Raw genomic sequence first — 26,369 nt, 5'->3', positions numbered from 1 at the left:
GTAGATGTGCTCTAATGTCTAATAGGATCTTAGTCTCTCAACGTTATTGCTTAACTGTTACACTCGCATTTGCACTGATTCTGAGGTGTACGTTTGAGCTAAAATTTGCACCTATTCCTTACAGGTGGGTTCAGATCGCTTGTCCACGCCTTTCTATCGACTGGGGCACTGCCTTCTCCAAACCCCTTCTCTCTCCATATGAGGTAAGCATCAACCTTACAGCCTCTCAACAAGCCGCTAATCGCTTTTCATACAAGTGTCACACATTTCACACACACAGACCTTCCTGTCTGCACATAACCTGACTGATGTCGTGTTGAAGCCTTCATCAAAGTGCAGAAGGAGAAAGTTACATTGTTAAGTGATTTTTCACGTTGTATAAGACTCATCAAGGCCTTGCTTGTGCTGTAGATGAAGAATTATGTCTAGTTCTTCCTCCCTCTTCCTCTCCCTGCCATAAAGCACACCAGCACACGCATATAAAACACCATCAGTAGCAGACTAGCCCCCCCTGCTGGCTGCAGAACCATATAGACACTCCCCACCCCTTTCAGCTTGTTTTTCTAAAGGGAGAGAAATGGATCGGACAGCATCCCATAAAGATCCATTTCAAAACATGTGTTTGTTTGTCTGCAGCTGTTGTCGCAAAAAAAAAAAAAGCAGGCTTGTTTTGTGATGAGCTTGGCAGTTATGTCACATTATGCTTTTATGTGACCTCACTGGTTAGCACTTGAAGTCAACTATTAATTCGTTCAACGGGGTTTTTTTTTTTCCTCAGACGTATGCCACTGATTTGAATACTGAAATGGCTGCAAGGGGAATTGCTGTCTTGAATATTGGATTGTGATTTGAAATGGTTGCTGTTATATTCAGACTACACATCTTTGTGCGCCGCACACAACGTGAAAGCACTTACATTTCAGAAAGGGGCCATTAAGAATAATGATAGCATTCACCTTAGAAGAAGAAGTAATGGTTATTTTGCATTGTTTTTGACTGAGGTCTATAACGGCGCGTGCTGTAATGAGGAAAGCAGCAATCTGTTTTCTTAAGCCCTTTGTGCTACAGTTTGCTTTGCTCTCCCCGCCAGCTATTTGGGAACGATGTTTGTGCATTTAAATAATTTGGTGCTGCTCTTGTGTCTGTATATGTGCGCTTGTGATAAGTCTTAATTCACCCGCATCTCATACCTATGAGTGTTACACGTCTCGGTGCGCTATGCTTTTCACTGTGGCATTTAGGAGGAAGATGAAGAGGAACGAGATGGGAGGGTGAAGTGAGCAAGGAGATTTATTTTCAGTGCGTCTCATGTTATATTTATAGTCAATAAGACACACTTGGCTCTCCTGTCAGAGCAGGGATTAGCAAGAGAAGCTAGCTTCCACAGAGAGAGGCAGTTGGTGTGAGAGGGGAACGAGAGCAGTGGGGAAAAGAGAGAGAAGTGATTGAATAAGGGGTAGACGAGAGGAGGAGACTCTGGTAGAAGGCTGCCTGGAGAAAGGAAGGGATGGTTACTCTGTAGTGTTTTTATTTTCTGATAGATTGTGTTTTAAAATCTGGATATGAAGAAAGTTATTTTGCCTGAAAAACATATATTTAGGAGATTTATTTTTTTTTACAACAGGTTAACATAACTGGGATGCAATTATATCTTAAAAGAGAAAGAAGCTTTATTAAGTTTCCAGTACTTTCTTTTAAAGAAAAACAGTGTTTTTACTTCTGGTTTTATTCAGGAAACTTCAGCCTTTGCGTAAGAGAACAGAACACTGTCTTGTCGGTTTGGGTGCGTGCTATACTAACGAACGACAGTCACAAGCTGCGCAAGTGATGAATTATGTCGCACTAGAAGAAAGATTTCATCACTTTGAAGCTGAATTTTTCATGTCTCCTTTGAACTAAATTCTCTAACGGGTGTATTTGGAGTTTTATAAAATTTCTATGACTTGTTTTCTCATCATAATTCCATACATCATCGGAATTATTCCAAATAGTTCAAAGCTGAAGTTAGGTCTTGGCATCTAAACAGCTTGAAAGATGAACGAGTACTCGGATAAATGAATAAATGAACAGTCAAATGATTTGTTCTTTCATTCAGAACGCTTGTTATGTATGCTTTTTCTTTCGTTCGGAATCAGTATTCACAGGCATTTCTCTTCCATATGGAGCAGTCTTCACTTAAGTCACAGCTCTGTCATGCCACTGTTGTTGTTCCTCTCTAACAGCTGTTGTAGCGTTCAGTGCAGCTGCATAGGGATAACATGACAACTCTGCCTGTTATCCAAGCTTATTATTATGACACCTGTCTTGTCGGTATAGTCAGTCTGTTGTGTCTTCTCATCACTCTTTGGTTTCCTGCTGCTTGTTTGTCCAAAACGCTGAAAACTGCAGATACAGTACTAGGTGACAGTGAACATCAGCAGAATCATGTACCATAACACCTTGAAGGGTGCCATTATTGCACCTTTTGCTCATCGTTTCTTGTCCTTTTTTGATTTGGTTCTGATTTGTCACTGTCTCGCCATCTGTATTTCTTGGTATCTTTCAGGCAGCTGTTGCTTTACAAGAGGTGGGCTGGAAGGAAGTCTACCCCATGGACTTCTACTCCAATCAGAGCCTGGGTCCGTGGGCACCTAACCACCCTGACAACCAACCTGTGAGGCCTGCTCGTAGACAGACCCAGGTGAATAGAGCTGGGAGATAAAAAAAGAATGAGTGACGGGTGGGGAACGCTGATAAAAAGTGATTACACTCTGTTCAACTCATGCTTGATGGTCTTTATCAGAATGTCACCACACTGACACCCAGTGGCACAGTGACAACAGGACATGTATCTCAACATCTCTTTGTAAGGCGTGGCTATGACCTTGACCTTGATGTTCCTTTTAATTATTAAAAAGGAAGAAAGGTGCATAGATATTGATTGAGTTACTGCTCTGCGGATACATCATACAGTAGCTGTATTTCCAAGTATTATCATTTGTATGCCTGAGGTAGGTACTGTCACTGCTCCAAGTGTTAATGCTATCCCTCTGCCTGCCTGCAGAAAAAAGGCTCGGAGCCAGCCATTCCTGCCAAGCACTGCGAGCAGAACCAGTGCGCCCCCTGTGGCTGCCAAGGGGAATGACACGCTAACAAGCAGAGAGAAGTCAGACCAGAAGAGGAACAATTGGAATTTGAGTCAGTCTAACTTCAGAGGAGTTTTCAGCCTCTTTTTCAAATAGATTTTCTGCCGATATGATGAGCAGTTGAGATGCGACCTGACCCTGTTTTGCTTTCTTCTTTTTGTGGTGAAATTGTGAAGACAGTAAATCAGAAATGAAACCTTTCTTGTTGTGAGCAGGTTTTTTTCTCCCTAAATGCAGTGCTGTTCTGAAGCTATGAGCCTGTTTTTAAAGCTGAGTGGTATGAGTTCCTAGATGCGTGCAGAGCTAGTCACGACTGCTCTCCGTTCTCATTATTTATTGATGGTGGAGTCTGTCAATAAATAAATAAATAATCCTCCTATTGCTGTTTGGCCGTTACATTAAAAACTGATTGACAGGAGCCTACCGTGGCCTCAGCTGATCCCAAGAACCCTCCCCAGGTGGCAGCACAGTGTGACAGGTGATTTTTGGAGAGTTTTAATTCTAAACAACTACCCAGCTTCTCCAATCACATCCTCCCTCTGCTTTCCACCTTTGTATCACTTCAGCAGCAAATGGCAGTGAGAGAGAGCGATACTGCCAGACATATCCGGGATGCATCACGTGTCCCGCTAGCAGCTACATTTTTTTAAGAGCTCAGTATTTGCCACAGTACTGTGTGTGATGCATAGCAGTCGGGAATAAATTATTGGCCAGCAGAGCTCTCTTTCAGCTGATGTTCGATTTATATTCTAGTTTGTTCTTTCACAGGCAAAAAGGAAGAATGTTAATAATCTGCCCTTTCCTCTTCTCATAACTCTTCAGGTTTGTTATCCCAGTCTAAAGATTTGTCATGATTTAAATCAGAAATGATTTACTGATTACAACATAAATAAAAGGGCTTTTTTGGATTGTTTAAAATACAGATCATATACATTGAACTTTATGGTTTTAAATTTAACCATAATAGAAACAAGAGCTAGAAAAACTGTATATTTTAATATTTAATATCCAGCCATTTACTTTCTGCTGCTTATCTGATTTAGGATCACAAAGGTGATGTGGCCACTCACAGCTAAGGCGAGAGGCGGTGTACCGCCTTGACAGGTTGTCAGTCTGTCTACTGCATGATAACACAGACAACAGCTCAGCATTCACACACACGGCAGGTTTCGAATTGCTGATTAGCCTAACATGCATGTATCTGGACTGTGAAGGGGTATCAAGCCCGGTATGGGGACAACATGCAAACTGCACATTGAAAGGACCCAGGTGCTTCTTGTTGTGGGGCAAGAGTGCTAACCATTCCACCACCACCACGCCTCCCTTATATTTAAATACAAAATTGTTAAATTACATCATGATTACTTTCTTAATCAAGTAAACTTAAAAAATTATGAGGACATCAAATACTGACTGCTGAAATCTCCACACAGTGAGTCCTTCAGGTTCCAAGTGTGACATGACAATAATCAGACTTGTGATCTAAACTTCATGATGATGGCAGTTAGTGAAACAGGACAAAAATCTCCAGGTTCACAGGTTTTGTAATGTTTTGTAATGCCGCCTCACCTCCCTGCTTATAGACCCCTTAAAAAAAGGTATGTGAAGAATCTGTTGGAATTTAGAGTAAGAAATGAAATATTTTTATATTTGCAATCCACTGTATTTATTAGCCATTTACAAGTTTTATAAAACACCAGTTTCCACACAGGGAATAGTTATCTAGATAAAGTTCATATATAGCTAACAAAATCATTTTTAATCAGCGAGTGAAGGTTATTGTTTGATTATTTAACTGTAACAAACAAACTAAATCATCAATAATAACTTTTTTTCTGATGCATTTAAATCTTCACTGAGTAACAAATTACATTTACAGCTTCTACATGAAATACGCTGTATCAATACTATGGTAATGATAATAATATCACCTTTATGCCCATCACTGTATATTTACATAAGAACTTAACATACTAAATATATCATTTGAAATTTGACACTTTCTAGTTTGATTTTTAAGCACCTTATACTTCATTTTGCTTTTGCTTCCTTTTCCCTCATGAAGACTTACGATTTATTTTTTTTTAATGTTCAAAGCTGATGCTCAGTTTTATATGTAAAAGGTCCAAATAACTAGGAGAAATTAAATTCTCTCTATAAACTAACCAGTCTGAAAAGAGAAGCTGAAATGATGAAAAACACAAACCTGTTACGACCCCAATATGTGAAAATGTGTAAAATGTAAATAAAAACAGAATGTAATGATTAGCACATCTCATAAATCCATATTTTATTCACAATAGAACATGGCAAAAAAAGTTAACTGACACAAATTCAAAGAATCCGGAGAAATCTCTGTGCGCAAAGGTCAAGCCAGAAAATCAGCACTTGAATGGCTGTGATTTGGAGGGCAATGAAGTTGAAGTTAAAACCCTGTATTGTGTTTTGGAAATCACTGCATGGGCTGTGAATGGTACAGCAGATAGTAGTGATGATACTGTAATGTTACGGTGTGGATGGTATAGCACACTCTGTGAACAGAATTTGGCACACAATCCACAAATATGAAGATGATCCAGAAATACTGCCATCTTCTGTGGACCAAGGCTAATTTTAAATGGACTGAAACAAAGTGGAAAACGGTTCTATGGTCAGACACATTATTTTGAAATCAGACCGATCAAATTTCAAATTGAAATGTGAACCTCTTGTTATCAGCTCTCAGTCTCAGCAGCTGGAATCCTATATTACAAGAATAGAACAGCATTCCCTGTCCAAAAGCCTGCAGCTGGTTTCTTCAGTTTACAGGCTTTTACAGACTGTTGTTAAAAGATGAGGCAAAGCTACACTGTGGTAAAAACACAGGCCTGTGCCAGCTGTTTTGAAAAGTGTCAAAAACGATTTAATACTTTTCTTAAAGTTCTACATTTTCTCAGTATAAATATTTTACATGTTTTATGTGTTTTTTGTGGATAAAATGTGGGTTTATGAGATTCCCAATCATTGCATTCTGGTTTTATTTATGTTTTAAACATCATGCCAACATTTTCAGAGTTGGGATTGTATTATTCTAGTTGGCTGTAACTGTTTCAAAACATATTGTGATAGCTTAATTTGTGCACATAGCTGCAAGGCTGTGGGGGAGGTAGACCTGAAAGTCAATGAGCTTCTCATCCACAGCTCTGCCAGCCTCTCCCAGTCTGACCTGTTACCTCAAGTACTTTCTCTTCCATGCCAAAAGCTGAGTGACCACACAGAGGCGCTGTTTGCACAGCTTATTTGCATTCTTTTAAGCCATTCAAGTCACTTTTCACTTTTCATTCTAGAAACTTTACACTGCATGATCACACGTGATTACGTGTACTTGGCTGAGTGCAAGTACCCAGTGTGCCTTTGGTTGCTGGTGTGTGCAATTATTTTCCAGACGTGGTGGGAATTTGACTCCACGCTCCTTCATCCTGCTTGGCATCCCTTCTGCCCTGAGTGTGCTTGCCATCGCACTTTGTTTTGTGTCAACATCGAGTGTCTGGTCCCACGTAGAATTTATGACGTATTTATTATGGGTCTTATGACTACACAGGCCACACGATTTAGTTATCCTGGACAACAGGTGCTCAGGTCACGTACCATGCGCAGTGATACTGATGTAACCTGACTGGATGGTTAGCTGGTTGCCATTGGTGCCCAGCATTTGTTTGTGTAGCCCGCAGTGATGTGACTCAAAAGTCATCGGCTAATGCATTCTCGACAACCACTCATCATTCAGAAGCCGAAAACTGATTGAAAACACATTTTTAGTAACTCTGAACTGTCTACCTGGGTTAATGTTTTGGGGATTTTTTTTCTCTCTATGTGAAAGCAGAGAAAAACATGTCAGCACCTGTGATGTATTTAGTCATTGTTTCTCTTATCTAGGGAAAGGCTGAGTCACAGATGGCTCATCCGACCTTTATTTTCACCAGCCCCAACACCTTAATGCGTTTTAGGTAACTCACAGAGTAAACTCATCTTTCGTGTTTTTCATATCGCTTATTTGTTTCTTCTTATTTCTGTCCAAAAAGGAAATCAGGTGTAAGTGGGGGAGGGGGGTAGAGGCTTATGGTGTATGGTACCACAACAAAAATAAAAATGAAGAGGAGTAGATTTGCTTTGCAAGTTTGATTTTGTGTGTTCTTTTTTATATATATATATATATATACCAGTTTGTCTTTGATGTACAGTTTAACACATACTGCATGTTATTAGAGGGTGGGCAGGGGGAGGTGGGGCAGTAGAGGGCATGTATATAAAATCCAGATGGATGTTTGTGTTCCAGTGTTTGCTCCTGTGTCTCTGTTGGTTTTTTCCTGTTTCTCTCTCACACTTTTCTCCCTCTACCATTTATTGGATTACATTAGAACAGAAAATAAATGATTTTGTTTACATTGCCTGTATTTACTTCTGTCAGGACACCGTAGGTGGGCAAAAAACTGTTTATAAAGGCATGAAGGTGAAAAAACTGTTTGGAAGATTGAGACTGCTGGTTTCTCGTTGTTTGCTGTGTAATAATATGCGTGTGGTGAGATGATGCACGTGCGATTTCGATTTCAGAAGAATGGCCCTCGGAAGAAGAGCTGCATGCTGTCACTGTGCAAGATGTTTCTGCATAATCTGGACATTTCCGGGATCATTTTCCTTACAGCGTGTGTAAACCAAAACGCAGCAAGGCTTGTCGTTTCCCATTTCTGGATTTTGCTAAGAAGCATCAAATCTGTAATACAATGAGGAAAGCAAATCCTTCAGAACAAAGGTTACTGCTCTATTGAGGACAGAATTATAAAAGCGAACAGCTAAATTTGTCAAAACAGCTTATTATGTAAAGTTTCAAATGCTGTAATTCTGAGTATTTCTTTGAATTAGTTTGATTAAAATGGTTTCAAAAAAAGATTGAGCTCTTCTTCAATCTATTTAATCACATCTTGATTAAATCACCCTTCAGCATCCCTGGGGAAATTTGAACAATAAAGCTGACTCGTTGTGTGTGGGGGAGACAAGAAGGCTGTGCAGCAATGTGAAGAAAGGTTGCTAGAAGGTTGAATAAGAGTCTTTTGTGGGAGAAAAAAAAAAAGTGGTGTAAAGTGATGACTAATTCTGCGTGGGAGGTCAGCCTGTCCATGATCATCTGGCCAAGCACCACCCATGCACAGGGCTGTCACAAAGTCACCTTCTTCCTCAACACGTCCACGTCCTGCACTCTATTCTGAGTGTTTTCTTGTCCTCATTTCGTTCAGTCCTTTCTTATTCATTTTAGTGGGGGAAACCTGTTGAACGAATGAGGTACCAATTGTTACAGTTTTCTTCTTTCTTTTGTTGATTTTTTTTCCCCAGGTCTTTTATAGCCATGCTGTGAGGACAAACGAGTCCTATTAAAAACCTTCAAACACTTTTTGGCTTTTCGTGAAAACATTATTTCATAATAGTTTATCAAGATTTTGATCATCCAGGAGCAGCAACACCCAATTTATCTACAGTTCAGTCTAAATACATGTTAATCCAGTAGCTCGCCCCAAACATACGTCATGTAATTTTATCAGTATCTGTTAGTTAATAATATAACATATGGATGTGAATATTAATAAAACGCCCTGAACATTATTGAGTCTTTTTTATACACTTCAGCCATCTGCCTTGTGCCATTCATGAGCTAATGATGCTTTCTTAGCGAAAGCTGTGATTGTTATAATTATTGGTGGGATGGCATTTGCATCTGATTATAAGTTAATCAACGGAAAATCCATTAAGGCAGTGGTAAGCATGCAGATTCAGAACCAAAAGCAGACTGAGTGCAGCTGGTTCATCTCGGAAAATCACTACCACAGTGTCTAGGAGTCGACTCTTAAGAACTTTTTTTGGTTTTGATAGCATGCCGTAGTTATTAAGTTTTTCTCACATGTTTCTTTCTTTGTAGCTGTGGTAGCTACTGAAAATAAGAATATTTCATATTTGAATGAACACTTGAAATCTAAACATACAAAGAAGCATTTGTAACTCTTGTCATGACAAAAGTTCTTATCTTGGCATTTTCAGTAGAGCCAGTGAATGTATAAATAAATAATTTAACATCACTGTTATTTTTCTGCTAATCTATTATGAATTTACATAAATGATTTGTTAGTAGTTTTGACAAATTTAAGATAACACTGCATATAAGTATATAAGTGCTTTATTAAGATTTTCTTTTATAAAAATGTCTAAGTCACTTATTAGTTTCTCATTAACAGTGATTTGGAGAACAGCTAATGGATGCAATAGAATTCTATTTAAAATATTTTTTTAATGACTTTTACCTTTAAAATACGAGCATATCAGTAAGATTGATGTCTGGACTGACTGCATCATTGCAACACCTTGATTCTTTTTGTTTTCAGTCATTATATTTCTGATTTCCTGCTGTGCTCGGAGTCATTGTCCTCTTGCATGACTCATTTCCAACTCAGCTGTATTGGACAGATGCCCTCACATTTGTTTCTTTGGTATACAGAGGACTTTGCGGTCGGCTCAATGGCTGCAAGGTGCCCAGGTCCTGTGGCTGCAAAACAAATCCAAATCATCACCTAACAGCAGATGCTGCCTCCTATGTAGCGACCCTTTTAAATAAGTCATAATTGTTCTGTTCTTATTGTATTGTCAAGATCTTTAGCTGTTTAACATGCTAACTGACACCTGTAGATTCTTAAATTCAACTCAGTCGTTTTCCTTGGACACACACTTTTGGCAAGATTAAGAATGTTAACACACACCCACACAGTTTCAACCTGTCTTTGTTTGCGCTGTACCTCTTAGTCATCGATGCAGATGTGAGATCGAAAAGTCTCTGAATAGTTACTAAGACTGGCAAAGCCATGAATGACTAATAACTGACAAATGAAAAATGGAGCATAGTCTGCAAGCTAGTTCAGGAAGGCGTCTCGAGCAGCAATGCGACATAACTCACTCACTTCATGTCACGCCATAAGTTACCAAACACATCCTCCCAGTCTGGTAGTATATTTAAACTGTAAAATGTCCTTTCTTTAACCCTGACATGTCACTGCTGCCTGGTGTTTTAACCACTCCAGCATCCACCTGCAGACTCCATATGGATCTTTACTCATCACTGGCAGTTTCTCTGTATTATATTTGCACAGCATTCTGATTTGAAGCCCACACGGCAAAATCAAACTGCATTCTGATACTTTAAGTGATCCTTTTGAATGTGATTTCTCTGGGTGGAATAAATTAATAGTTACTGTTTATCTAATTTTGCACTTTTTTGTGCCCTTATATAAAGTTAGTAAAGGTCCGAAATAGATCACTATAAGCTACAAATAACAAGGCCAGTGGAAATTCACTTCATTTCAAAGACTATAACATTTTATTTTCCAAGACTGTAAGAGAGTTGTGTTTGTTTAAAAAAAAGAAAGAGAGAGACAGAAGCTAGCTGAGCCATATTTATGATATTTTCTGAATGTGGAGATATCTTTTCAACTGTATACCTTTTTTATCCTTTCTAGCTGTCAGATTCAGAAAATATCATGCATATTGTTCAGCCAGTTTCCTGAACACGTTCTGTTACTTGGAATCCTAGCTCTAAAAGAAACATGTTTTACCTTGAGACTACCTTGTGGAACAGAAGATTACCATGAAATTATGAGGCCACTTGAGCGCAATTCACCGAATGACGCTTATTTATGGAGTCCTACATCACATCATTCACTTTATTCATTTCCTCTCATTTGTTTTGGCACCAAGGACACAGCATGATTTAGAGTCTTCTTTTGAACCCTTTACAATCACCCTCTTCTAATTTTAAATTGCCAAAAATGCTGCAAAGCATGAAAGAAATATTCAGATCTTTACCAAGACTCGGATCAGGAAATTAGCCCAGTAAAGGTAATCAATCAGATTTTAATATCTCCACATTACTACATCTGCAGATATTAAAATCTGATTGATTACTATTACTGTGCTAATTTCCTGATCTGAGTCTTGGTCTCTGAACAGTAAATTTTTGTGATGATGAAAAAAAAACCCCAGCATTTGTTGATCTACAGCGCAGAGACAAAAGACAAAAATCACCTTTTAAATAAAAAAACAGTTGATGGTGATTGCATTCTCTTATCTGATTGATTTGACTAAATTTTTAAACTGATTTATCCAGCCTGTGTCCTTCCCCAAAGGACCAAATTTATGTTAAACCAAAAGTCACCCCTGTGTGGTTAAATTTGAGCTCTGACTTGATTATTTAAAAGCAGCTCCAATCATTAAAAACACAAAGTGGCGTGTGCTCATGTTTAAATAATTTATTAATAAGAAGCCATACAGTGGTAAGATTCAAACATGCAGCTCAAGAGTATCTATCTATCTATCTATCTATCTATCTATCTATCTATCTATCTATCTATCTATCTATCTATCTATCTATCTATCTATCTATCTATCTATCTATCTATCTATCTATCTATCTATCTATCTATCTATCTATCTATCTATCTATCTATCTATCTATCTATCTATCTATCTTCTTATTACTGTGATTAATAAGTTCCTTGTTGTTTCTTAGATGTATGATGTGTCTAATGTGTCTTTCATAAACTTCCTCATGTGAACCACTCTGGTTCAGATGTATGTTTTGCCCCCTAGCGACCATGGCTGTAGACTGTTACCACTGGTGCTGTTACTACAGTAACAATCTAATGCCACGGTCACCATGGAGACAGCAGGAGAAATATGATTGGCTGTGGTAACCACTGACGTCCTCTGTGGTTTTATGATGTTGGTGATGCAGCCTTCAGTAGTGCTGGGCTCCGACAGGAAACTTCATACAGTACAGCAGCATCTTCCCACTCAGCTTAATTCTTACAGTCACAAAGGTGAAATTTGTCACTCAGTGCAGAGGCTTGCCAGACGTCAGTAGCCATGACTGTAGACTGTTACTGTACTTTGGAGGAGTTTTAGCAGTAAGCAGTCTAGAGCCAAGGTATTGATGCACTGACTGATAAAACAGAGCACTAGCATATTATTCAATCTGGCTGCAGTGAGTAAAGTACTCGCATACCAGCCCATAACAGCATGCAGAAGGAGAGGTGGGGATGCAGAGTAAGGGATATAGCATGCTGTTGCCCTTTGCTGAACAATGTAATGTCAGCCATAATTGCATTACATAAACAAGTCAAGGTGCGATGTGCAAAGGAAAATGAGCTCGTTGCAGTTTCTAGAATATTGCTTTGGCACGTAGTATGAAATTAGCCAAATTAGATCATGCACTGTGACACATTACTCTAGGACACAAACAACATGGCCTTTCCTGCCAGAGGCCCTAGGCAATGCAAGGCCAGACTGGCGGTTTCATAGCTCTCTTGTGTTTGTGGTATTGATTTCCATGCCGATTATCTATGAGTCAGCCACAAGATAGAGATGGACGGAAGAATGGGGTGAATTGGCGGCTTATGCAAGCCCAGCTGAGTAACTCTCAGACTTACGTCAGCAGTCAGGAAATTTATGTACACTCAAGCGCTCATCGGATATTTGTGTATTGGCTCTTTGGCCTCTTTCAGACAGGGTAAAGTGGTTGGTGATGGTGATTTGTGTATTTTCACATAAACAGTTTCTCTTCTGGAGGAATCTAGAAATGTGTGGAGAAAAAAAAGGGAAAAGCACTGTGAGTGAGGATAGTGCAAAAGTTGGTGTTGAAGCCCAATCAGAGGTTACCACTGACTTCAGCTTGTTCCTGCATCATATTTATTTTTCTGTTTATCTCCAATGGTGTCACTGTCAGTACCTTACATTAGTTCTCACATTAATAACATTTATCAAAGTGTTAACTTTTACTCATATAGAGCAACAAATGTAACAAATGTAAGAATATTTTGTGGGTTTCATTCATTCAAATGAGACCAATTAGTTTTAACAGAGTAGCTGGATTCTGTCACTGTCCATGGTCCTGAAGATCATCCAGTGACAGAGAAACACTGCTGGCCGAGTTTCTGCAGCTACGTCAGCCGTAAATATCCCCAGAGATGCGCGACTCTATTTTTAAGAGCCGCACACACGGTAGGCAGAGGTCAGAGAGTTTAAAAAGTAATTGGTGTTAAACTATGACGCAAAGCAGAACGAACACGGAGGACTGGGTAAAGGTTTTCCCAGGTCACGCTGAGAAAAATCTAAAACATCTGTTAATTGACTTTATTATTATTATTATTATTTTTACATTAATAATTTTCTGGAGGATGAGAGACTCTACGGACACAAACCATCGGCGCTTTGCTCTTAGTACTGTACTGTCATATTCATCAGTGTCATTTACATGCCGTCAAATGCGGGTCAATTTTCAAACGATCTACAGGACAATGGACAGCGACACTAAACTAGTGCACTTGCCAAATCCTTTATAGCCCATATGGATACCTGGCGCAATTGAACATTAAAGCCAAAAACCTGTGGGAGATGTTATTGGACCATGCACATTTTAATTCTTGTCATGCCCCCTTCCAGGAGTTACCTTGGGGAGTTTTCATCAGACCCCCCAGGCCTTCCCACCCCCTCACCTTTCTCCTAGTATGGAGACACATCGCAATGCAGGTGGCAGACGTATATAGGCGGCTCGCTCTGTGTCTTTAAAACCCTCCGTTGTGTGATTGGAAGTCGTCTGCATGTGCGCAGGAATGACGCAAAATTGACTTCATCTCAAGAATACGTCACGATGTCATTTTACCATGAGGGGGGAAAAAGGGAAAACTGGCGAACTATAGAGAGGATCTCCGCCTGAATAATAGGTCACTGTATTTAAAGTACGTCAGGTATGCATACAACGTTAAGCTCACCGACTGGCACCTTAAGATATACGCTATGATGCTCGTTATAAATAAGATCATCTTGAATCTAATAGTCATGCCTTCACGTTGCTCTGTGTCGCCCTGATTACACAGACTGGTCTTTGGTGTTAATAACTACGAAAAAAAAAAAAAAAACAGGCGGTTCTGATACGTCCCACAAAGAATGATTCCCTACAGGGGAAAAGGAGAAAAAGGGGAACAAAGAAAAAAAAGGATTCAGTCTCTTGTCGTGATTCGCTTACTATCTGCGGGGATCCAACCTGGTTAACATGCAATCAACGTAGCCTACACCCTACAAGACATTCTCCTCTTTTTTTCCACAGTTGTCACTGCCCATGTGCGCCAAAGTGACTCACACTGCAGTAACTTTCAGCCTCTGTAGTCTACCGTATATTCACAAAAAGACACGCAGAGGAAAATTATGTGAAATGCTACATAGAGTGATGTTACACTAATTTAACGAGCTCGTCACTATTTCGAATTTCTTGCTACATGTGGTTCGAGACAACTAAAACTGACATAATGACAAGAGAGAGGAAAAAACTTACCTTTAGACTTCACTGGCGCAGCTGGTGTTTCTTTAGTTCAAGACTTGATCAAACTGTAAAGAAAACACAAGTTTTGCCATTCCCACCTCGTAAAATTATAACGTGATGGCGGCAAACGTGTTCGTACATAAGTCATATCCTAACCTCATCCTCGGCACTACTGCGTAATTTTCGGAAAACTAAATTAAATGTATTTTTTTCAATGTCTCTCAGCATCTCGCTCTTCCACCTCAGTATCGCATGAAATTCAGCGGGCTGTCCCGGCGATCTGCTCTTATAGACATCCCGTAGTACTAGTAATGGAGATGGGAGGGGATACTCATTCATTCAGAAGCATCACCTACATGGCCGTCGTACGTGGACTCTTACGTCATCGAGAAAATTTAGTCAACAGGAGGACGCTCAGGGTTCCGCGAGGGGAGGAAGGAAGGAAGGGCGGTGGGGGGGGGGAGGAAAGCATGATTAGGGGTAAAACACTTTAGCTTTTCTGGTGGGTACAGTAATACCACCCTCTGATGCAGCTTGTACTTTTCGGGTATGTTTTAGACCAGCGTTGTAATTGTCCTCCAGGAAATTGTTCTGGAAGTGCACAAGCCTGTTTGCGACAGAGAGGTGTGAGCAAGACATCTCGCAGGAGAGGTGGAAAAGTTGCTTCCTATAAAACTATCTTAATCTGTTTGACTCTTATGTACCATCTTTGTGTGTGCCAAGTAGATGGTCCTTAACATAATTCATCCTTTGAACCAGTTTTATAAAAAGCACCCTCCTCTCCTCATTAGAGAATAATTATAAAGATCCAAGTGATCTTTGCCATTTGTGAATCATCTCAAGGAGGCACAATGGAGCTACTGTACTTTAGATCAAGGCAGAGCTTGAGTGGAGATTGTGGTATGAACCTGTTTGATGTGTCATTTTTTAATGTCATATAATTACAATTACAAGGTGGCTCCATTCTAGGTTGGAGTAACAGAGAGGTATTTAGTGGATTATTGTCAGCACACCTATAGTTAATATCTCTAAATAACCTACAGATGTGTCTGTAGTTTTGAGACACACATGATTAAGTCAGAATGCACAAATTTAGCAGTTCTGTAGTGTTTCAAGTATATGAACAACATTAGATACTTAGAACATCTGGTTTAGTTTATAATACGGTTCCCTTAACAGAAAGATTGTAATCTTAATATTAAGCTATTTTACTTATTATCACCTCCATCTCTTCTAAAATGCTTCCTCTTCTTTTGGCACTCCTCTCAGCTGATTCCAGATGTGTTTTTTTTTCTGATATCGAACTTTATCAACATGTCACGGACCCAGTTCCAGGGATTCGGGGTCCGTGAGCAGTGTGGACTACTATTGTAGTTATTATTATTATTATTATTATTATTATTATCATTATTGTGGTTGTTGTTATTATGGTTGTGTCTGCTGTCCTGTTTTTCCGTGTTGGTGTACTGTCAGGTGTTTAGGGGTGTGTGCTTGTGTATGTGAGGGTGCGGTCGTGGCAGGCACTTTTAGGCCTGGTGGGTGTGGCCCTGCCAGCTGACCGGTTCCACCCAGGAATCCACACACACCTGGCGCCGATCAAGCCTCGTCAGAGGAGCTTCAAAACAGTGTGGCTGAGAGCTCCTCGACGCTGGATCGTTGAGTGACTTCCCGTCAGTCTTAAGTGTATTGTGCAAGGTTAGTGCAAGTCTACTGTTAGGTTTTGTACTCACGGCTGCCTTTGGTATGCGTGTTTCCTCAGGAGGAATTGTGGCGACCAGGAGGCAGCACACGGAGAGTACACAGGGAACGGAGACAGAGCACGGAGCACGGGATAAAGGAGAAGACACGGAACGGGAGTTGGGATCGCACGGGGGGGATTTATTGTTGTTCGGATTGTCACCACTGTAAATAAACACTGTTGCACTGTAGAGTCCTGCATTTTGGGTCCTCCTTTCCCCACATCCCCACGGTCTGCCAGCGAGACCGTGACACAACAAGAGCAAAGAGGCAGAAAAAAACTGATTTTACTGTGTGTTTTAAAAGACATGAGCACAAAGTTGTGTTGCGTAAATATTTCCAAATCTATTGAGCAAAGTTGTGGCAGTAGTTGGACTTTTACATTAACATTATCTTATAATGACTTAAAGGACAGACATGCTGCAGATGTGTGTAGGAGGTATACAGGAGCTACTGACGGCTAGACAGCAAGCCTTCGCCATGCTAAAAACGACATTCTAATGAGGCAAAAAGGTGTCGTGATCCTTGTAAATATGTTTCTATCTTTGCAATGGCGTCCCTTTTTTCTTTCCTTCTTCTCTCACATTCATCTCTCCCTCTCATAGGTGGTATTCTTTCACTGGCTGCTGATGGCTGATTTTCAATGTGTGAGTGTACAAGCAAGAAGACTGCAGTTAACAGAAGAGGGAGGGAGTGACAGTGATGATTCACTAGTTTAGTGTGTGAAAGAAAGAGCTGGGGGGGGGGCACAAATATAGGGATTAAAGGATGAGAGTTAGTGCTGGTGAACAAAGGTGTTATGGAGACATGTGATATCACAGGTTAGGACAGTATATGAGTGACAGCAGACCTGTGAGTTCATCACACAGAGCGCACCAACTTGCAGATAATCAAGTAAACAATGAGTTAAATGTATTTTTTCGTTGTTGTTTGCTTGTGTGCATGTGTGTATGTGTGTGTGTTTGTAATAAATCAGCAGGAAATCTTTACAGATGAAAAACCCGAGTCAACAGTATAAAAAAACTATAATAAGCGACTCAATTCTTCACTGATACTGTGTAAGCATTATGAGAGATATTTTTCATATCAGTCTTATTTGTGCTGCCTCACTGCGGTTTTATTAATACCTAACATCGATCCCATATACTTTCTTTTTAAAAACTGCAGAGAAAAAAAACCTGGAAAATATGACACTTTATTTTTTGTCGTTTTGCCTCTTTACACTACCACAGTGGATTTTATATAAAGGTATTGAGATGTGATTGAAGTGGAGACTTTAAATCAAAGGGGATACCAAAGTACTGCATCTTTATACCACTATTTAGGAATGACCACCATTTTAATGCACAGTTCCTCATTTTACGCCCAAAAGTAATTGACTAACCAATTTCATTGCCAGATTAGGTCAATTTTTTCTTTTTTTATGACAATTTAAGGCATTAAAAGATCTGAATTGATTCAAAGTCTTGAACTTGGATCTTTTTTGCTGAAACTCTCAATATCAGGTCTAAAGAGGTGTCGTTGCAAGTGAAGGAGGCCAGAATTAGACTGAAAAATCTTAAAAGTTAAAACATAATAAGATGCAAAATAAGCAGTCTTGTACATTCTTGGAGGTCAGTTTCACGGTCATTTTAATTGTCAAAGTCCACTATCAACCCTTTGCATTTCCATTTAATGAAAATGGAAATACAGAGAGCTGAGTTAAATGCTGTAAAACCAAACAGATGGCACATTTCTCAAGAAATTGGATATTCTTAATGCCCAGTTGGTCACCTGATCTCAGCCCAATACAGCATGCTTTTCAGTTAATAAATATAAAACTGAATTCAGAAAGACCCACAAACAAGCAGCAACTGAAGGTAGCTGCAATAAAGCCTTAGCAGAGCTGCGCAATAGATGAAACACAGGGTGTAGTAATGTCCACAAGTTCTAATCTTCAGGCAATCATTGATTGCTAAGGATTTTCTCCCAAGAATTTCAGATTGTCCAATTTCAGCATCTGAAATTGTTTTTAAAATGTGTTTAAACGGCTTTAATTCTAAACAGTCAATGCAAAGCATTCTCTAAAACTCCTTGAATTAAAGCTGAAAGTCTGCATTTCAGTCGCATCTTGATTGTGTAAAGTAAATTCCAGTGTGACAGTGTACAGAGGCAAAATGACAAAAAACAGAGGAGTTGACTCTGATATCTGTGGACACTTTTATTTATTCTATGACTTTAACAAAGAAACTGTATTTAATCAGGTCAGTGTCTGAATCATTGCTGATATAGCTGCCAACTAAGTCAGGTGATATGAAGCAGTTAAAAAGCAGTTTGAAAATCCCATCTATCCATCCATCCATCCATCTTCTTCCGCTTTATCCGGGGCCAGGCCGCGGGGGCGAGCCTAAGCAAAGAAGCCCAGAGACCTGAAGATATGATGAGTTATACAAACTAATGAGCCAAACATGAATAAGTCATGCACAATCAAAGGTAACTTTGGTCAGTCCTCTTACTCACACAAATGCCAGAACCAGCCATCAATGTTCTCACTAGGGTTTCATGAATTAAGAATGAAAAAGTAATACGTCACAGGGAGCAAAAATCTCAGTGCACCTTATCTTCTTTCGCTTACTTCACCCCTCAACATACCCACCCCCCCATTTTTTGCCCTCAGGCTATATTTCACAACTCTTTGCTTCAGATTTGCTGTTTTTCTCATGTTGTACTGGAGTATCATCCCAAGCTCCCCTGTCTCAACCCTCAACCCAGTTGCTTTTTACTTTTACCTCAGGAAAAAAAACAGCCTTGCTCTCCAATGCAGCAGTTGCTTTTATCAGAGAAAGGAGAGAGCACATGGAGATAGCTGGATAAAAAGCAAGTTGGAGGTACTGTGAAGGTGCCACTTTGATGTCCAGGGAATCTTTGTGTTCCCCCTATTTGATTCCTTATGCCATTTTTCTTTCTGCAAGTGCAAATGATTCTCCCTGCTATTATGCTGCTCTTCACACTCCTTCTCCGTCTATCATGCAGTCCCTTTCCATCTGGTCACTATCTGGTCATTTCTCTACGTGGTGGTTACAGGGAGATCATAAGCAGATGGAAAGAGAGGGAGAAAGACCCCATGGGATTCAGTGTTCACCTGCAGACTACTTCTCCTACCTCACTTCCCCCCTGACACCACCCCACCCTCTCACAAACCACTAATCAGTATTCTGCTTTACCACTCTTCCTCTTCCTACTCATTCACCTCTCTTTTTTCCTTCCTCTTTCCTTCCTACCCAGTCACGCTCTCTCCTTCTTCCCTTGTCTCTGTCCCTCATTCTACCACAGCTACATAGTTTTACATGCACTGAGGCACAACAATAATTCAGCCTGGTTTCTAGTCTGCAGCTTGTTAGATCTGTGGGCCTGGAGCTATGTAAAAAAAATATTAAAATCTGGAATTACCCTGTGCTGAGTACAACAATGAAAGAAAGCAATGTGGGGATTTCTCACCTTTTCTTTGCCTTTTATCATATTCAGTCCCCTAAATAATGTTACATATGTACTGTGGCGTATTTGGTTGTCATGTATTCTTATTTGGGGCTCCCTTGGTAAAAGCATCTCTTTCACTTAGGCTGACATAAAAGCTCCGTCTTCATCCTAACATCTCCACGGCTCATGAATCTTTTATCATCACCCCCCCCCCCCAGCTCTCTATCACTCCCTCCTTGTTGAAAAGCCAGTGTTAGTGGGAGCAAACTAATTAAACTGTATCACCTGAAGCTAGTTGGATACCACAAAACACAACTGTTCATTCACTGGTACAGGTGCAGGCTCTGTAAAAGAGAGACAAATTGTGTTTGTAGCTCATCCAAATGTGCTGCCCATCCAGGATGATCAGCCCGGTGTTCACTCATTTCTTTTATAGTACATGACTCCTGTAATGTAGATACCTTCATACCTTCTGCGCATGTGTACAGTACATTCGTCACAGGCTTGTTTTAAGGCAAGAAGCTGTGTAATCAATGTATAGAGTCTTTCACTGACTCATTCAGGATAAATCAGATAAATTTGGACAAATTCGTCAGCCTGACTCAGCTGATCACGATTCTCCCAACCAAAGAGATACTAAGACAGCACAACACTGATCGCTTACTTTTATACCTGTTACTTTGTCAGTACGTTAAATATCTCACGTTTTCTCTATATGCTGTGTGAAATGGTGGCAGCACATATATATTCTAGTGTAGCTACAGAGACACTGAGGAATCCTTGCTGTGACTCTGTTCTTTGCTGGGTGGGAGAAAAAAAGAGAAGGGAATGAGAAAATAAAGGATTTCTAGGAGGATTTCTGAATCAAATGTTAAAACTCTGCGAGATGAGTCTTAATAAAATGCAAACATAAAAATTATGAGTGCCTAAATTACAGCCACGAAGATTAACTTCTCCCCTCCCCAACTTTCATATAGTCTATGGACTCTTTCCTTCACAGTACAATATAGCTCTCTTTGAGATGTTGCCTTTTCTGCATATTTAGGGCCCCCCTGCTGGCCGTGAGCACTTACTGCAGGCATGAGCTCACTCATATGAATGTTATTAAACTGCATTCGTCATCCCGTCTCTCAGGAATACATGAAAAATGTATCAGGCAGAGCATACAGTAGCAGCAGCGGCTCTCACACGTACAGTTTGCTCACTTATTCTGATGGAACAGAGTCAGACAGTAAAACATATGTTCTTCAGCGTCGGTTCAGTTCAGTCAAACAGAGCACCGTGACACCTTAGCTATTCCGCCCTGGCCTCCACACCCCAGCCTTCCTCTCCATATCCATCCTTCCCCGAGCTGTCCACACACACTGCACATGACTCATCCAGATGACTCACACACACCCCTCCCCCTCCCCCACATGCTCACACATCTTTGTATTATCTCCGCCGCCTAACCTTGACAGAGGAACGCAGAAAGGTGCTGGTATTGTAAGACGTAGTTGGAAATCTGCAGCCTTACACCACCTCCATGTTTTTTTATATAAGTGCACCATGAACCAGGCCTTAAAAATATTAGCATTATTTTTTTTTTTTCTTGAGTATCATTCTTTTAAAAATGGCGTAAGTTGAAAGTTTTTAGATTCGTTTGTGATTAACGGCTGATATAGTGTGATTCGTTTTATAAAATCAATCGTGGAAGAATGTGTTTTGTTGTTTTCCGTGATTTTGTTCTTTTTTTCACACTAAAGCATGACAAAATTATGTTCGCGCGTGTGTGGTGTAATTGATCAAGTACACTTTTGCCATCAAATGGGTTTTAAATGAATAAATGTGGTGTGTCTAGACACAAGATGTGACATAAAGAATTTGGTTTTGGAGATCAAAAAGCTGAAATCTTTTACATTTACAAAGCAATATAGATTCTGTTTGTTTTAAATAATCCTAGGGATGAATATAAAACGTGACTGGAGTCTGTCTATAGCAAATAGAAGGGACTGAACATTGTTTCCATAGATGGTATGCTGTATGTGTATAGGGTCTTAGAATTAATACTGCATGTCAGGACTAAAACCGAGCCAAGAACATTCTGTAAGGAGCCAATAAATCTCTAGGTGGAAGCAAGGCAAAGATCAGGGGAAGGGTAACTTTTGAGTGCCAAAAATATGAGATCAGTGGTGTGCCTCTTTTTTTCTTATGTTTCATTAAATTGTTAACAGAAAGTTACAATTACAAATTTAAATGTTTAGAAATTTTAGTACATACAAAAACCAGAAAAACGTGTGCTTTGGCAGGTTTTAAATGACTTCATACTGTAAAAATATTTTCTTGTGATGATGACATTAGCGTTTGCGTAAGAGATGTAAAAGATCAGACCACCAACAGATGTCAGTGTTGATCTGATAAAGTTTTACTGATAACTCCTGTACATGTATACTTTGGTACAGTTCTGTAAAAACAAGTCAAACCCCCAAGAAAGACATATATCTCATATATTGAATTATTCATTTTCTCACACTCAAATCCGTCTGATACCATAGCTATAAAAGCCTTCCTCAGTTTTTCTCCTCACCCTCCTTGGAGATAAAGATTCAAAACACAGAGGCCATCTTTTCTAAACAATGCTTCTGGTGACTCAAGCTTATGCATGCTCGTTACTTATTATCTTAGTTTAATACCACACATGCAGGTGCTTGTATGTCATTATTAGCACTGTAAGATGTGCTTCGAGCTCCTATTTGGAGGAGCTGAACACTGACTCTTTATTTGTGTAAACTGTATAATTTTTCTAACTTGTTGAAACTTTGTGTCATTGAGCATTCCTGTAGTGACTTGCGGGTTAAGATTGCAGCTCCTAACTGCCATGGGAAGAGCAAATATGGATGTGATATGAAAATGATTTAGTGTTACAATCGAAACCACTGCTGGCTTGCTGCGGCACAGGTCACCACACACTCTGGGCGTGTAATCTATCTCTGGTCAACCTCACACAGGATATGCCAACACACACTTGAAACCCACTGAATGCCTTCCTTTTCAAAATCTGTTTTTGACTTTGCGATCTGAGTCACGAGGGAGGACTGCGGTGATTTGTGCTTGCGCGATTGTGTCAAGAATTTATTACAATGTCTGAGTGTCAGGCTGAACAGGACATGGGAACCTTCCTTTTATTATTACAGCATGTGGCACTTGACTGTGTGACAGGTATGAAAAGGCCACTGGAATTCTCCATGTCCACACTTCATAGATTTGTAGGCTAGTTTATGCTCATGGAGAACATCATTTGGCCAGAGTCAACGTAGAGGATTTGCACATAATGAAAGGGGGCCAACATTTTCTTAATACTAGGTCTTTTTCTCAACCAAAGAATGGAGTTATGGAGATCAAAATTTAGGATTTATGAAGTGAAAAGTGGTTTAAAATCTCCCGGCAACAAAATAAGACAGGGATAAAGTTTAATTTCTTTAATTTTTTCTATATTTTTAAAGCTTTTTTTTTCTGTTATTTCAGTTTTGCCACATTTATATGATAGGACATTTTTAAGTTTAATGGTATTATTACTCTGACCATCTGCCAATCAGTCCATTAACAGGAAACCACCTGTGGGATGTAAATTATGTCAACTTTGTGCACGATTCTTTCATCAGAGCACGCTACAAGAAAAACTGGGAACCTGTCTGCGTGTATCAGGCACTTTGCTCCTTAATGAAGGCTATGGTCAAATTAATAGGGTCAAAGTAATTATTAGCCAGCTGGGGTAGCTAAACAAAGTCTAATTTTGAGATGAGCTGAGTTTTGAGATTAAAGGTCAGCCTCCGTTGCTAAAACTGGGTTTAGATAAACAGGATTAGTTTTATCAGTTTCGACACATATTCCATGCACAAACACATGCTCCAAATATCTATCTTTTTTGTAATTTGATAGTTACAATACTTTATCATTTGAATTGAAGAAACTTTGCCTTTTATGTAGTCAGAAAAATGCATGTAATCGCTTTTTTTCTATTTACTTTGGCCTTTTCGCCAACTATTTGACAGGATCAGCATCAGTAGTGAGTCAGTCCAGAATGTCAATAAAGTCTGAGAAACAAGCTGCATGCAGAAGCTGACTCACAGGTCATGCCACAAACATAAAAAGAAAAAAAAAATATTAGTGCTAAAAATAATGTGAGTCAGAAAATCCAAAAGGCAATTTCAAAAATATTAAAAGAGAACACTGGAAATCTGCTTTGCTACGTAGATTTTTATTCTAATGTACAGCAGATTTAGCAAAGCCCAAGCATGTGAGAAAGTTACCATTTGTTTAATGAGGTCAACAGATAAAAGTGAAAAAGCCAGAAAGTAAAAACTTAAAATTTTATTTTAGATTGTGACATAAGAATAAATAAAGTTGCTAAATCTAGCGCTTCAGAAACTAAATGACTTAATAATTCCTCATTAATTAAACAAATCTCTACAATTATTTGTGTTACTTAATGGAACTACAGTGAGTCAACATTTCTACCAGTCTATGTGCATGTATATGTACGCATACAGTATATTGTGTGAATGTGTATGTGTTATGATGCTTAGTGCACGCCGCCTGTGGTCTGGCTGCAGCAGCTGCGTGGCCAGAGTCACGTCCTTCATTGCAATGCTTGTGGGAATGTGGTGAGTTCGGTTGAGACCAGCTCATAAAACATTGCACCCTGGCACTGTCCTGCTTCCCCTGCAGACAAGGAAGCAGCGACCAATGGGGAAGCCACACAGGCAGCCAGCGCTGTGAGCTTCTCTCAACTGCTGCTTTTTCTGTCCCACACATGCTGCTGCTCAGCTGACCCGAGGGTCAGGACCTTTAGCTCTCGGCTGCTGTGGTGTTCTGTCTCTGTGACCAGTTTCACTTCACCTGAACACAGAAGAATGAAGTTATTATTGAAGCTGGTTTTGTTCTTGTGACTTTTAGCTACAACCAGATTATGTGCTGATGTGGTCTGATAGTAATGGTATTTATGACATTTTGAACTCACCACTTGTTGCAACGGCAAAGTGTTCAAGTGAAACGGTTAATACCAGATGCAGAATGTGTAGAAAAGCCATAAAAGTACCCAGTGACAACCCAACAGGCCTGAAACAGTACACTAAAACTCAAAGAAGAGCTTACTGAAGCACCGAGTGAATTATTCTGTGCTATAAATGCACATCATTTACAGAAGCTGCTGCTCTTCTTGAGTTTCCTTCCTGGTCAATGCAAATGCTACATATTGTAGAAGTTTCGCAAAGAACATATATGTTGCAAATTCATAAATGAATCAATTAAAGAAGAGAAATTAAAAATATTTTGCACAAGAGCTGCATTTAAAGGGAACTGGACATGACTGAAAGTTGGCTAAGAATGATATTTGACCTTTTGTTCCAGGAGAGGTAGCAGAAGTTACTTTGCGGTTTTCTTGTCAACTTGCACAGCACAAGTGAGGGTGGAAGTGCTTCTGCCCCATCAGTGCACTCTGTGGGTCCTGCTCTCACACTTTCACACTTTCACACACAAACACACACACACACACACACACACACACACACACACACACACACACACACACACACACACACACACACACACACACACACACGCATACACAGTATGGGCCAAGCAATAATTAAAAGCAAAAGTAAATCAGTGGTTGTTGGATGTTTTATGCATCATTACAGTCCATGGAACACTGCACCACAAGTGTAGATCATCGTTGACAGGTCTCATTTTCTGTAAAGTGAAGAAGCTAAATGGAGACCTCCATCCCTATATTTTACACATATTAAAATGAGCTTCAGCGAGTGCGAATGCCTGTGTTTGCATGTATGCTCATAATGCATATGAAATAAATAGGTCTGTTTCATGATGTGTTTGCTTTTTGTTTCTATGTAAGTACAACAAAGACCCTAAGACAGTCACCTCAGGTTGGTTGCACATCTGTGTGAATGGTAATGTAGCATTTGTGAAAGTGTCAGGGGAGAAACCTAAGCCGCCGCTGGCTCCACAGGGCTTTACCAATTCCCAGAGGTCCCAAACCCAGTGAGCTCCAGCGTTGTCCTGGCCTCATTTAAAATCTCCATCTCTGTGCGTCTGCCATGCCCTCAAACCCTTGGAAGGCCTTCTTCCTGCCATAAATGTCATAACCCTTTCTCAAAAGATAAATGATGCTGCAGCCATGAGCCAAATGAGATAATCTAAAATCAGCAGCAGCATCTTGTTGTACCTTCTATCGCTCTGTGGTATTTTTTCCCCCCCACAGGATGTAGTCAGAGCTGTTGAATCTGTGCAAGCGTGTCAAAAGAAATACTCACCTGTTTGTTTATGCATTTTGAAAATGGGCACCAAAGGCTTTTGCTTAATTGCTTAAAACAATTTCATATTTCATAAAATAATGATGGGGCTTTTTTCCCAAATTTTGGAGAATAATTGTGCTTCTTTCAGTTCCTGTTTGACACAGAAAACCACCGTGTGCATTTTCGAAGTCTCCAAAAACTAAATGCACTTTACGTAACGTAACAACAAATCTTGACATGCATCAAAGTCTTCTTCATGTAAATTTTAATGTGTGTGCGTGTGTGTCAGTGTTGATATTAGGAAGATGTTCAATACCTACAACAAGGCCTCCTCTTTCATGTTCATAATTTTAATTATTTTCAGATAAG

The 26,369-nt window shown here is 39.7% G+C and overlaps 1 protein-coding gene across 1 annotated transcript in view; it reads left to right on the top strand.

The window, feature by feature from the left end:
- The window catches only part of dph1 (diphthamide biosynthesis 1), a 70,953-nt gene extending 67,628 nt beyond the window's left edge, over positions 1-3,325 (top strand). The window contains exons 10-12 of the mRNA XM_085429415.1: positions 125-203; positions 2,546-2,680; positions 3,044-3,325. Of these exons, the coding sequence (XP_085285541.1) occupies positions 125-203; positions 2,546-2,680; positions 3,044-3,124 (295 nt within the window). The 3' untranslated portion in view covers positions 3,125-3,325. The remainder of the gene's footprint in view (positions 1-124; positions 204-2,545; positions 2,681-3,043) is intronic.
- Positions 3,326-26,369: the final 23,044 nt, after the last annotated feature.

The sequence above is a fragment of the Rhamphochromis longiceps genome, linkage group LG14 (assembly GCF_057381845.1).
Source record: "Rhamphochromis longiceps isolate RC_006_pf linkage group LG14, R_longiceps_female_GT1.1, whole genome shotgun sequence".
Lineage (NCBI taxonomy): Eukaryota > Metazoa > Chordata > Actinopteri > Cichliformes > Cichlidae > Rhamphochromis > Rhamphochromis longiceps.
The sequence above is the reverse complement of the archived record's forward strand: the minus strand, read 5'-3'. Positions and strand labels throughout refer to the sequence as shown.